This window comes from Liolophura sinensis, chromosome 7 (assembly GCF_032854445.1).
Source record: "Liolophura sinensis isolate JHLJ2023 chromosome 7, CUHK_Ljap_v2, whole genome shotgun sequence".
NCBI lineage: Eukaryota > Metazoa > Mollusca > Polyplacophora > Chitonida > Chitonidae > Liolophura > Liolophura sinensis.
In genome coordinates this window covers 28,190,413-28,204,528 of record NC_088301.1, presented here as the reverse complement: position 1 = coordinate 28,204,528, position 14,116 = coordinate 28,190,413, and the positions used below count along the sequence as shown (strand labels likewise).

Sequence of the window (14,116 nt, the reverse complement as noted above, 5' to 3'; positions counted from 1 at the left end):
ATGTAGAGCTAATGACAATATTAATATTACCATGGAAACGACAGAAAGATAGGTCACACCCCGTCACCTCTGTATCCGCCAAAACTTAAAACTGCACATGTGTAACAATTGGAGTTATTTCAATCTGACACGAAGTCGTAACGATCTATAACATCGATATTGGGCAACCGAAAATCAGATTACAGTGGCACACATTGTCACCTCTTTATCCATGTATTCAGCAAAAACTATAACTGCATCTGTAAAACACCTGGAGTTGCAGCCTGGATGTGATGGGCAGAGAGAAAGACCGCCAAAATCTCGGTACCATAATACGACCTGTCGGGTGTGTCAACGTGAATAAAAAAGGAAATACAGCCCAGCTACCTTATGTACGAGGAAAATTATTTACACATGTATGCTTTGACAATAAACATGCAAATGACACGATGACACAGTTTGCGGAGTCGATGTTTTAACTTCGCTGGGAGTAAATGAGCCATGCCAAGATCATAGTTGCTTGATTGAAGAAAGCAGCGGTATTATGTGTCCGTATTTGTTTAAAACACAATATCCACAAATTATCATAAGCGACATAGCATGGACGTATATACACCAGAGAACGTTACAGGATAAGAATAAAGAAAATTGGTGGATGCCATGTTGTAATAAATTGAGATATTGCATTACAGATATACTGTTACATCAAAAGTTCAAAAAGCAGGATGCGTAACGTCTGGGTACAAGTCTCTACCATGGCAATCTCAATATAATAAATTACCATTTGGTAAAATGATACTCGAGCAAACAAGCTGTATAATTCCAGATGGGGTCGTCAAACCCCGTTATACAACAACACATCCCTCTGGATCATGGAGCTGTGTTAGACTTTTAGGGCAGCGAACTCAGGTTAAGACTAAGTCTGACTTAAGTCTAAGACTGCTTTGTGATCCTGGGGCCAGGAAAGTAACCTACCTCCACCGTGGCTGAGGACAAAGTCCATGACGACCATCTTGCCTTTTGCGGCTGCGTGATGGAGAACTCCAAAGCCTTTAAGGTCCTGTACATGTAGGCGAGAATGATCCAACTCATAGAGACGCTCGAATTCTTGGATGTCACCTTTGGCCGCAATCTGGTAATGGACAAAACAAGGAAATTTAGAACTATCTGCTCCAGCTTCGGTACAGAGCACTTTGCAACATGACAATGTTCTGAGAGTCGACCAGAAGCCGACCGATGGGGATGTAATAACATGATCCTGTTTAGGGAAAGAGTACATAATTGTCTACTTGCTTTCTCAGAGCAACATGGCCGCTAAACTAAGTGGTCTAGAAAGATAAACTTTAAAACCGTAAAATATAACGTTCGCAAGAATTTTACTTCCAAATTTTCGAACAATTGTGATTTGCGATGTTCTGAAAACGATAAAAACACCGCCAGAAAAGAATTTTTATCCATCCCAGAAAAAGCAATAAGCTCTGGACCAACTTTCAACCTGGGAGCCTAACAACTAAAGGATTTTGGGTTCATCTTAAACCTTGACCTTGTAAACAACGAAAGTCAGAATAACGCTAATTTGCTTTAGGATATTTTATTAGATCTATCTAAATGAATGAAAGGGCATAACGCCACATATTATTGCATCCATAAACAACATATTTATCACGCCGTAGTCGTTGCTTTGGTTTTAAATATAGATTTGGCACATTTAATGCAGATGAAAATGCCTTTTGTTTTCACGACAAACCTCGAGAATCTTGAACATGCGTCGTTGGCAAAGTTTCTTGACTGGCTTCCGAACCTGTTCTAACCGCTCACCGTCAGTTTCGTTTTGCACTGACTGCACAGGAATAGGAACCGTCGGATCCATGGTATTTACTTGACGATTTACCTAAAGATGAGAAACTTATCCCTTCGCGCTCAGGCAAGATATTTCTTCTTTAACCATGAAGATACCATAGGTTCAACTAATCCAGGGGATTACGTCTATACCCGTTGAGACAGGTTTCAAAGGTCGATGTCAGCTGGTTGATATTTGACTATATCTGCGGAAACACTGATCCATTCGTATTTAGTTTGCCATGAGAAATCATCTGCTCATAGCTGGCAAGGTTTACGCTCTTCGTAGTCAAAGGGTCACAAAAGATTAAAAACTTAATCAGCAGAAGATGATACAAATGTATATTCATTGTTCCACGACCGCACACTTTCAGCTTTGGTGAAACGAAATAGCGGGAATCCGCAACGTATGAGGAAGACTTTTTCAGATGCACGTCAGTACACGTGGATAAGTAGAAAAGCGAGCCTTAAATATGACAGATGTCGTTAAAGACACCGATTACAAGCCTAACTTTTGTGTTAGGCGAACTAACTGCGTTTGAATCTGTTCAACGCAGTCCATTAGATGTTAATGCTAATATGCCCACATGGGAATTGCTCTGCAAATATCCCTTGTGGCGTCCAACGATATTTGTAAATTTCTAATCAGGGCCCGCGCAATTAGTCGGTATAACTGTGTCAAGGGATGCTTAGCACTGCCAGATTTCATAAACTCCTCACTCGGTCACTGCACCGATCTAGAAAATAACCTTTGTTTGAACTGTTCTCACATATGTGACGCGGCAGAATTGCGAAATACATGGTATTCACCTTGTACTGACAAAGAGATACTCTGGAATCCATTTGCCAAAATACTCACAATATTGAGTTTATTTTGTAAGAACACTACGCATCCACGTAAAGTTATTATTTACATTTCATTTATTCCAAATGGGTTGTACGATATGTTTGCATTAACCATCAATGAGTTTTACAGTGAGATAAAAAAAAAATAAAGTACAGGTGACCAATGTGCACTTAAACTGAGCACCAGTTTTCCGTCGTTAAACATAACCGAGAGTTAAACATAACATGAGGCTTTCTTCATCGCTGAGAAGTATAAGTAACCCACCTTGAAGACAAAGTTTCCAGCTAGCGAAGAGTAGTTCACCACGGCATAAATTTTTTCTTAGCACTGAAAATATTTTCGCTAACTAAATATCAAAACCATCAAACAATTACTTTACTCGAGGGTACTGATTTATTTAACTGGCAGTTGATTAACACCATACTTAAGACTTATCTCACTTATACGATATACAATATAGTGAAATGACTACACGTTTCGAATTAGCCGCCCTTTGGCTCACAGGAAGAACGCAATATTTCTGTAACAAGATGCTGTTAAACTTTTCTAACCATACTCCGGTAAATAACTGCGTACGAAAATGTTAAGTACACATTTTTGAGTTGCCTTTTACAAATCCTGTTAGGTTTGCTTGTTTACAAACTGGACGATTTTATAACACAAAACAATAGTCTCCCTATCCCTTTAACTCTACATCCGCCTGAAAAGCACACTGCAGATAGAAACACCTTGGAGCATTTAAACAAAAAACATGCCTGGCGTTAAAAGGATAATGACAGTCAATTGGTGATTAGTGATGGTTTAGGGGGAGAAGTGGCCAATGAAAATGTCTGAAACATGAACAAGTTAGCTGACGAACAAATTCCAAAGTCTAATGAGTTATTAACGTCTTTATAATGAACCAAATTTGATTAAATCCCATCAGCTTTGAAGATAATTTTGCCTACATGTATTTATTTATCTGATAATTGTGTAACTCTACAATATACACCACAGTGGTGGCCAGTCACTGACGAACTGACAAATTTTGCCACACGTCATCCACAGCTATGCACACCACATTGGTGAGACAAACGCTCTGCAACAAAAGTAACAGACGACAGAAGTAAAACCACGACAGCTTATTGTCAGTAAATCCCTGCAAGCAGTGAGAGTGGAGAAATTCACTGCGATTCTTGCAGACAGTCTCTGGTGACGAACTCTGAACTCCGAGCCACGGACAGTACAGTCACAATACTGCTGTTTCCGTCCACATAATTCGGGTAAGTGTCTTACATTTTCGGGTAACACGCATTTTTCATTAAAGACAATGCATATAAATTCAGGCCATTTCACTAATCACGACAATTATTTTACATTTTTCATTTGATTTTACATTTTCGAATTCCACAATAGCTTTGGATTATTTGTTTTGCCTAGCTAATTTTCTAGTGAAGACATACTCTCTAGACAAAAGGAATCAGCTAAATTTTCTGAATTCAAAAAAATGTATGCAGATAAGACATTTACTTAATCCAGCGTATTTACCTACCCTGTTTTTATCCCATGTGAAACACACACACACATATTCTGGTTTTCTTTCTGATTACAAAGGTACAACCCACTTGTGGGACCAGTGAGATTTGTTATTTACAGAAGCATTTCTTTCAAAATTAGAGCTGTTGGCAGTTGGGAAACTAAGTACAATTTCGTTATAATAATTTCTGTACATAATACATTAAGAACAGCTGCTGCATTGATACCTCTTGTTAAGTGAAGGAACTACATTAAAAGATACTGGGTCAAAAAGTTTTACCGACTGCATGGACAAGAAACCGACCAACAGTTAGATAGAGCTACCTGTCGGACAAGAAACTCTCGGAAACTTTCACACACATGCGCACTCACCCACACATATGTATACTGCAGCAAATTTTGAAGCGGGTACCTAAATTCCTTAGGTAAAAATTATTTTAAGTTTTAATCAACTCATGGGCGGCTAATACAAATTGTAGTGTAACTGTACATACCAAGCTATATGTACTTTTAAAGGGATTGCTAACGTTCCTAGCAACGAAGTTATATAGCACTGTAAGCAGGTTAACCAGTTTTAGAACCTCTTCAAACCCAATAGATATGAAAGAGGACATACAGTAACAGTATTAACAGCCAGAAACTCCTTCATGCAAAAATAAATTCGCCATGAATAACAAGAGTATACAAGATTTTTGAATTTTTGAAACTTACGTTAAAAATGGTGCTGTGGTGGGCCAGGTCCGCTATGTCATCAAAAGGCGTGAGCGTAATGAATGAAGAGTTCACTAGGCCGTCTGTTAATGAATACCTTGCTTGTCGCTGTATTGTGTTCGAATCGCCCTTTAAACAATCATGAGTGTTCTGCAATTTTTTCTGGCCCTGCTTTAGTCCTTGTTGAAACTGCCATGCTGACCGAATCCAGGCCCAATGAGATTTCTCTGTTGTCATGAAGGCTAAAAACACGATCCCTCATGTGCGATTCGAGTAAATGTAGGAATGAAAACTTGTCCAACTTTACGACAAGATACGAAGATACAGGAAGGTGGTCTGTCTCTTCTCTTTCAGTTTTGAAACTGCGCAGTGAGTTCCGCTTCTAGATAGTTGTATGTTTATACGTAAGGCAAAGCATATGACGGTTCAATTACAGTCGTCTTCTAAGCCTCCTTTGCATTGCTTGACCATGCCATAAGAGCTCTTGTACACTAGACTCAAGGGAGAGAAATCGAGGGATACAGGAAAGGCCTCTCGGTGCACGTTCAATGACACAGATATATCTAGCAATATCGGGCACAATATCGGTTTATTTAAACTCTGCCAGCCTGCTGATGAACGGTTGTTAAAGACAACTAAGGTTGCCGTTTTACAGCTAACTCAATAGCCATAAAATCGGGATATTTGTTTGGCTGTGAGCGTGTGTTCAAACTTAGCATTTCCAACTGACGACAAGTCATAAATTTAAGTTGGACCTTTCCGAACCATATAATAAAACGTGGTCCGCTCCACCAAGCAGGACTCCACAAACAGGCCAGTGCACACTCTTCAGTTGATCCACAGCAACGCGTTTGATATTTTTCTACACGAGCGATCCTATAGAGGTCACTCCTAGCGTGGTAACGTGTGCAAATATTCACTGTACATATGCGGAATGTTACCCACAAGTAGGCTTCACCTTCAATGATTTCGCGAATATTCTAGGTCTACAATATTCCTTTTGTTTAAATACAACGGCGGACTGAATAACTATAAATGCGCGCTTATACAAAGCCTCTATTTCTGTATATTCCATATAAAAATGGACTCCCATTTACCCAGCTCGCAATGTCGGCGAATCGATTCAATTATTTGATTTATTTTCGTGGATGCTGACATGACGCAGCATTTTGAGGGCATGCTCGTCATACGTCTTCAATTACCCCTACAACTAAACCTTCTAGGCTGAAGTGTAAAGTTATTTGCGAGTATTGCAACACACCTTGAATTCTGCTTTCAGTTGACATTTCGTAAAAGGGGTTCTATGGTATTTGGTTATTTATGCCGTTAGTTATGTTGGCAAATATTGGCTGTTAAGAGCGTGTCAGTGTGATAGTTAATACGTGAGTGATACTTATCTATTTCCCTGTGGGGACAAACACATTCGTGGTGCCATGCATGACCGCTTTTATTATGTTCAGCAATTATTATTTAAGCTAGCAAAGTGGGATTTTCCGAAGAATAGTAAATATATAGAACCCTTTAGTTATTTGATAGGAATATATCTCACATTCAGATGTAGATCTCAAGACCAGAGCTAAAACAATTTATACACTCACAATAAATAAACAAAGTAAAATAGCATTTTGACGATCTCGATATTTCTACTTTAATCAAGTCATTCCTAGGAGAACCGAGAGAATCCACGCAAGTTTTACAGTGAGCTCCCGGAAAAGCATAATTAACAAACATGTCTAATAAGATAAGCCTTACAATAAACATTTATGATATTGTTTCTACATAGAGCTTTATAAATATATAAACACCTATATATGCTTCTATAAATAAGTAAAAAAAAACACTTTGTGACACACATTTAAAGGAATAATGCGCTTACATGTAAATAACAGTTCTAATAAGCTCATGGCCAAATGAATTTTTCGGTAAAGTGAAGCTGAAATACCAATATTGATCTGTGCTATTCATTTACAGAATGGGACGAATCAATAACAACCCTGTGGTGAAAATGAGAAATTCATTTACAACTGCACGAGTCATATTCATTGGCATTATAATTATGATATAGCTGGCAAATGATAAAGAGCGATTTCTTGTCAATTTACCTCAGTTAAGGTTTCGGCTGGCAAATCTTAAAATATAAGTAAATTTTACGAAGGGTCGTTAAATCTGATGAAATGAAAAGAAAGAAATACTTTAATTAACATTTCTTTTGTTTTTAACATGGGCAGTTTTTGACACATACATGTTTTAACATAAAACCCAAACCATTTAATACACATATCACAAACTAGCCATTTAAATTTTATGTAAATTAATGAATTCGGATTAAATATTGACTTCACCAGTATGAAGGTCTACGATGATGTATTCTTACATTAGGCTGCTCCAAGTACAGACGTTTCTGCTTCTGTTTGTTTTCACTTGTACACTGGCAGTCAGTTTTATGGGTAGAGGAAATACGAGTCTACGGCGTAAACCACCAACCTTTGGCACGCCACTGACTACTTTTATGTCTACATAAACGCATTGATATGCACAACATACTTGTGACAGACATGTGGTCTTCAACGAACTGTGCTGAGGCCCAAGAGTGGAAGTCCTCAGATTGCCAATTCCAAAATTCCAGACATCATATTATTGACTGACTGACTGATGGTTTGGTTGATGGTCTGATAGTCGCTTCTAGCTATATCTGAGCCAGAGAGGCCTCTCAGCCTCTCTTGACAAATGTCTCGCTCGTGCATGTAACCAAAACAATAAGGAAATTTGGACCGTTAATTCCAGTTCCTCATGAATATGCAAGTCAAGATTTTGCAAATATTACCAGCAAGTGAAAACATGCCTTGTTGGGACAAATTTTGTCATTCTGTCAGAATAACGAAGTAGATTCGATTACACCGCGCAATCTGTTCTCTATGCAAACTACAGGTTACGTTGGCTCGGGAGCGGAAAACGATCTCGAAACTACCATGTCTTCTTTAATCTCAGATTAAGGAGTCATCTTCTCTGTCTTTGACTTCCATGCATACAAGTTTCTTCTTTCATGTTTAATATTTGGTTCTTTGGTTATTGTAATTACGTTGTATATTATGTAACATTTCAACTTATAGAGATCGCCATGAGATATGCCTGATCCACTTCACCAAAAGTGGAATGGAAACGTCCTCCTTCTGGACTTAGAATAATTAAAATTAGAATAATCAATAAATGATGGTGTAAAATAAAATAAATGATCAATCAATTAAATACCAATATCAATTAAATTAATATCAATATCAATTAAAGACAGATATTTGTATTGAGGCTAGACTACGTATGAATTAAATATTCAAAACAGATATATGAATCACGGCTGGTGTGCTTTATCCATCGGTTAAATGTCAATACAGGTATATGAATCACGGTTGGTGTGTTTTATCCATCGGTTAAATGTCAATACAGGTGTATGAATCACGGTTGGCGTGCTTTATCCATCGGTTAAATGTCAATACAGGTGTATGAATCATGGCTGGTGTGCTTTATCCATCGGTTAAATGTCAATACAGGTATATGAATCACGGCTGGTGTGCTTTATCCATCGGTTATATGTCAACGCAGGCATATGAATCACGACTGGTGTGCTTTATCCATCGGTTAAATGTCAATACAGGTATATGAATCACGGCTGGCGTGCTTTACCCATCGGTTAAATGTCAATACAGGTATATGAACCACGGCTGGTGTGCTTTATCCATCGGTTACATGTCAATACAGGTATATGAATCACGGCTGGTGTACTTCATCCATCGGTTAAATGTCAATACAGCTATATGAATCACGGCTGTTGTGCTTTATCCATCGGTTAAATGTCAATACAGGTATATGAATCAGGGCTGGCGTGCTTTATCCATCGGTTAAATGTCAATACAGGTATATGAATCAGGGATGGTGTGCTCTATCCATCGGTTAATGTCAATACAGGAATATGAATCACGGCTGGTGTGCGTTATCCATCGGTTACATGTCAATACAGGTATATGAATCACGGCTGGTGTACCTTATGTATCAGTGGGATGTTAAGACAGGTCTCACATCAACGATGATCGCGCGGCGCAATGACACACGAGCCCTCCACCGATGCAGTCTCAGTGAGTTAACGTTCATGCTGGCTCACTTTCCGGCCGTACGTGGGAAGGCCTTCCAGTAGCCTGTGGATGGTCGTGGGGTTCCCGGATTTCCTTCCACCATAATGCTGGCCGCTGTCGCATAATTGAAATATTCTTGAGTATGGCTTAAAACACCAATAAAGGAAATCAAGGCTGACCTACACTGGCATCAATTAAATGTTAGGACAGACTTACTAGTTTACGTTGAGGCTGACCTGTCGTATGTATCAATTAACTGTTACGACAGACATATACACTGAGGCTGATCTACCTTATATATCAATTAACTGTTAGGACAGGTCTACATTAAGGCTGATGACCGCTTCGCTGGTCTAATGTTAGTGTCTGCTAGAATTAAACCCGGGTTAATCCAGGAACGGTGCGTTTTGCGCGACAGAAACTGTTTGTTGACAATAAAGAAGTGTATATCCTCGAGAACTATGTTATAGAGGTATATACATGCAGAACTACCCTGATGTAAGCAAATCTATGTGTACCCATGAACGCCTGTTGCATTACCTGGTGGTATAGGGTAGCTGTCGGTAGCTCCCTCAATATAGCACACCACACTTTCCTAAAACTAGTTTGCACGCAGGCTGCTTTCATGCTCCTTTCACAAGTTCTTACTGAAAGACTGTGTAAAATGAAAACCGGTCTGACCCTTTATGAATTGTGCCATGACACTGCTCGTGATCCCCGTGTCGTAGCCACAGTCTGTGCACGCTTTTCAACCCATAGCATCTTATCATTGTATCCATCCACACTGCACGCACTATGTGCCTCCGACTCTATGTTGACACCTCATGTTAATTACATCCATTTACCTTGTCGTGTGACTTGAAGAAAATCCTACACATCCCTATGGTTAATATCTTGGTTTTTTTTGTGTATATATTGTGGCTCTTTTACAAATCGGCTTTTCACTTTATTTGTATGCATTAAGTATTTTTTTAATGTATTACTTCTCTATGTGTACCTTACACCTAAAATTAACATTCATCCCGGCTTTTTTATGGGGAAAAATTGTACAGAATCATTCGCATATTACTCAACTAAATATGGATAATGACACAGACTCTTTTATGCCTGTTCCACCTCACAATTCATTCTCCCACCTGCCATTCCATGATGTTCCCTGCATAACAGCTACTTCATCATCAACTGCTTTGTCAACCGTCCCAACATATAATTTTGATATTATTGACCAGATGTGCTTCAATCCAATTGAACTGAATGACTATGATGCATCGAAAACACATATTGATGACAACGAACATGAAATTGCCTATTGGGGTAATTTAAACTCTCACCTGTCCAACTACTATAGCTCTAAGTTTTACTCAACACCTAAAAACCCTCGATTATGATAATCACAATCTGTTTTCAACCTTTCATTTAAATGCCCGTAGCTTAGCAAAAAAATTTGACGAAATTGCATGCTTTATCCTTACTCTCAATTTTAACCTTTCAGTCCTTGGATTTTCGGAAAATTGGCTCAGCGCGTTAACCGAATGCTTATACTCTATGTCAGGCTACACTTTATATTCTGCCTCCCGAGATAAACGGAAGGGAGGAGGTGTTGCACTCTATGTTAACAGCTCTTTTGAGTCTTGCAAGATACTCGATGATCATTCTTTTTTCGATGAAGATTGTGGATATGAGTCTTTATTTGTGGAGATTGTTGCTCCGTCAAATGTCTATGTTGTTGGAATTATTTATCGCCCTCCAGGCTAAAACGTGTGTCTTTTTAATGAAAAACTAAGCACAGCCCTTCGTAGTATACCCGCAAACAAAAAATGTATTATCCTCGGTGACTTCAATATAGACTTATTCAAGTGTGATAGCCATTTAACACCAAAAGATTTTTTTGAACTAATGTAGTGTCCTTACCTTTTTCCTTCCATTACAAAACCTCCTCGATTATGATCTCCCTCTGCTACCCTTATAGAAGGCATCTTCACAAACTTGCATGCTCAACGCAATTTCTCCGGTATATTTTTAACAGATATATCTGACCATTTCCCTACATTCAATATCTTCTCGACTAATGCTTTTTCGAAAGAAATATCAACCTAGTCTTTTCGAAAAAAGACTCCAGAATAAGTCAATCTGTTTAAAAAAATGTTTAAAATATAAACTGGCATGCCGTTCTATCATCGGATAGTATTAATGAGGCTTTACCCTGTTTTACTGGGAAATTATCCATAACATACGACACATGCTTTCCTGTTGTGACCATAGACAGCCCATCGAAACATACTCGCAAACTCTGGGTCACACGAGGTATTTTACGGTCTGTATTCGAGAAGAACAAACTTTATCGCAAGTATTTGAAATCTACTGGTATACCGACTCGCGTCAAAAATAGGACGTACAGGAGTAAACTGAACAACTTTATCCGTTTTTCGCGAAAGGATTACGAAAAATCACAATACAAAAGGAACTTGGAAAATATTGAATGATCTAATGGGACGTGGTAAATGCAAGAACATGCCTAAATGTTTTAATGTTGATGGGTTATCAGATAAAAGTGTCATTTCCAATAGATTTAATCACTTTTTTTCGACTATTGCTTCCACTCTTGATGCTCCCCAAGATACCCCCAAGCCCTAAACATTTTTCAGATTTTCTAGGTGAGCCTGTAGAAGAAAACTTTCTTCTTTCTGTAGAAGAAAACTGGACAGTCTACTAATCAAGCGGCGTGCATTTTATACAACTACCTCGTAGTTGCCAAAGATATTCTGTCGTGTCTTCCATTGACCTGTCAAAAGCTTTTGACACTGTCAAAAAACAAAATCCTTCTAAAAAAAACTGGAATACTATGGGTTTCGAGCTCACAGCGCTCAGTGGTTCGAGAGCTATCTCTCTGGGCGATCCCAATCAGTTCACTTTGACGGAAATATGTCAAAAGACCGTAAGACAAATTGCGGTGTTCCCAAGGGCTCCATTCTCGGTCCTATACTATTTTTATGTACATTAATGACATCACAGCCTCATCAGATATTCTGGATTTTACATTATTTGCTGATGATACAAGAGTCTGCACTTATGCGCCTACAAGCGCCGAGGCTATATCCACTATGTCTGTAGAGTTGCATAAAATTTCCGATTGGCTGACAGCCAAAAATAAGGCACTTCCGCCACCGTTATATTTGCATGGCGTTGAAATAGTCAGCCTTCAAGAACACAAGTTCTTGGGAGTTTATTTTAATTCAAGGCTGTCTTGGACATCTCACATTAACTTTATTAGTAACAAGGTATCCAGAAATATTGGCTTTATTAAACATATTCGAGCAAATGTCTGCTTATTTTGTACTACTGTCTGATATTCCTTTATCTTTCCTGTGCAAATGTTATATGGGGTAACACATACATGAGTCATCTCCATCCCTTAATAATTCTTCAGAAACGCATCATCCACCTCATCACTTTCTCACAAAGACTGGATCATGCGGCTCCAATATTGAAGAACCTCAAAATCCTCCCACTCGCACAAATACACAGATACTCATCCTTGCTACTGACACATAAATTCACTCACCAATCACCCTCTCTTCCTCACAAATTTCAACAGCTGTTCAAAAGACAATCTGACGTTCACAATTACCCAACCAGATGCTATTCTTTCAATCTCAATGTACCTTTTCTAGCTTCAAATCTATCCACATATTTCATGAGATCATAAGCCCCAAAGGAGTGGAATAGTCTTCCTCCAAACCTCAAATGTCAATGCCACGTCTCTATTCAAATCCAGGTTGAAAAGTTTTTTAATTAACAATATTTGATCCACATCAGTCGTACAATCTACGAGACAGAAGGTGTCACACAAAATATTATTCACACTATTATATAGTTAACTTAGGTTTTTGTAGTGTTGCATTTCTATGTGAGTTTTTTCCCAAGTAAATTTGTTTTTGGTTAGTACAATTGTTCAATAATTATCGTTCCTCATCACGCATGTATTATTATTTTTTGATAATAATGAATCCCTCGGACTTCATTCCCGCCATTTACGAGATATGTAATTATACATATATTTACGTATGGTGAATAAACATTCAATCCAGTTCAATACAATGTTAAGACTGGTCTCGACATGACGACTGACCTACCTTAAGTATCCGGTACGGGCTGTCTTGGAGCATACATACTTCCCCATCGACATTTGCATCCGAGACGGAGTGTGCTTTCTGCACCTGCTTTTGTTTGGCTTGTTTCTTTACATCCGCTTTGTCTTTCATCTCAACGTTAGTCTTCTTCAACAACAAACCTCCATTTTCTTTCTGCGACCTGTAGAAGAGAAACACTTTCCTCATGTTTTCTTCCTGAAATCTGGTAGCATTTAAGTTACGTCAATGAAATATTGCTACACAGGCTGATCGGTTTTATTATCGTCGATTGAGATAGGAAACAATGAATATTTGATCGCTTTCATCGCGGAGAATTCGTCAGGACAGATGCAATCTCCCTGAGTCGCTCCCAGAGTCCATTAGCCAATCAGGAGGACTATTTACCAAGCAGTTGACGAACGGCTATATTTTTGACATGAGTGACAGAAAATTAATTGAGGTTAAATACCAATGGGTGGCCTATTTTTACAATCCAAAGAATATGTTTGATTGATATGAAAAAAGCTATTATGCCAGAAACATTAAAACCCTACAACAGGAAGGGGAGACCAGCACCTGTAACATACTTCCACGTGAGTGTTAGGAAGTGCTTGGGGCTTAACGTCCCACTTCATAATTTTTCGGTCATCTGACGACGAAAGAATCCTTATAGTGCATGTAATGTGCCTCCTTGTTGCAGGACGGATTTCCACCCCTATTTTATCTGGTGCTGCTTCACTGAGACGCCTTACCGACGACAAGTAAGCAGCCTCCCCCGAGGCATTATACTCACTATCCCCTTTACGCTGAACGCCAAGCGAGGAAGTTACAACTTCCTCTTTTCAGGTCTTAGGTGTGACTCAACCCAGGATTGACCCTGAATCTACCTCTCCCGAAGCGGACGTTTACTTCCATGCGAAGTGATACAGTCATTCGTCGAAAATCATTTTATTTCCCAAATGTTTCACTGA

At 38.8% G+C, this 14,116-nt stretch overlaps 1 protein-coding gene across 1 annotated transcript in view; it reads right to left on the bottom strand.

The window, feature by feature from the left end:
• The window catches only part of LOC135471220 (transient receptor potential cation channel subfamily A member 1-like), a 30,164-nt gene extending 24,559 nt beyond the window's left edge, over positions 1-5,605 (bottom strand). The window contains 2 exon segments of the mRNA XM_064750343.1: positions 955-1,111; positions 4,892-5,605. Of these exon segments, the coding sequence (XP_064606413.1) occupies positions 955-1,111; positions 4,892-5,128 (394 nt within the window). The 5' untranslated portion in view covers positions 5,129-5,605.
• Between the last annotated feature and the right edge of the window lie 8,511 nt (positions 5,606-14,116).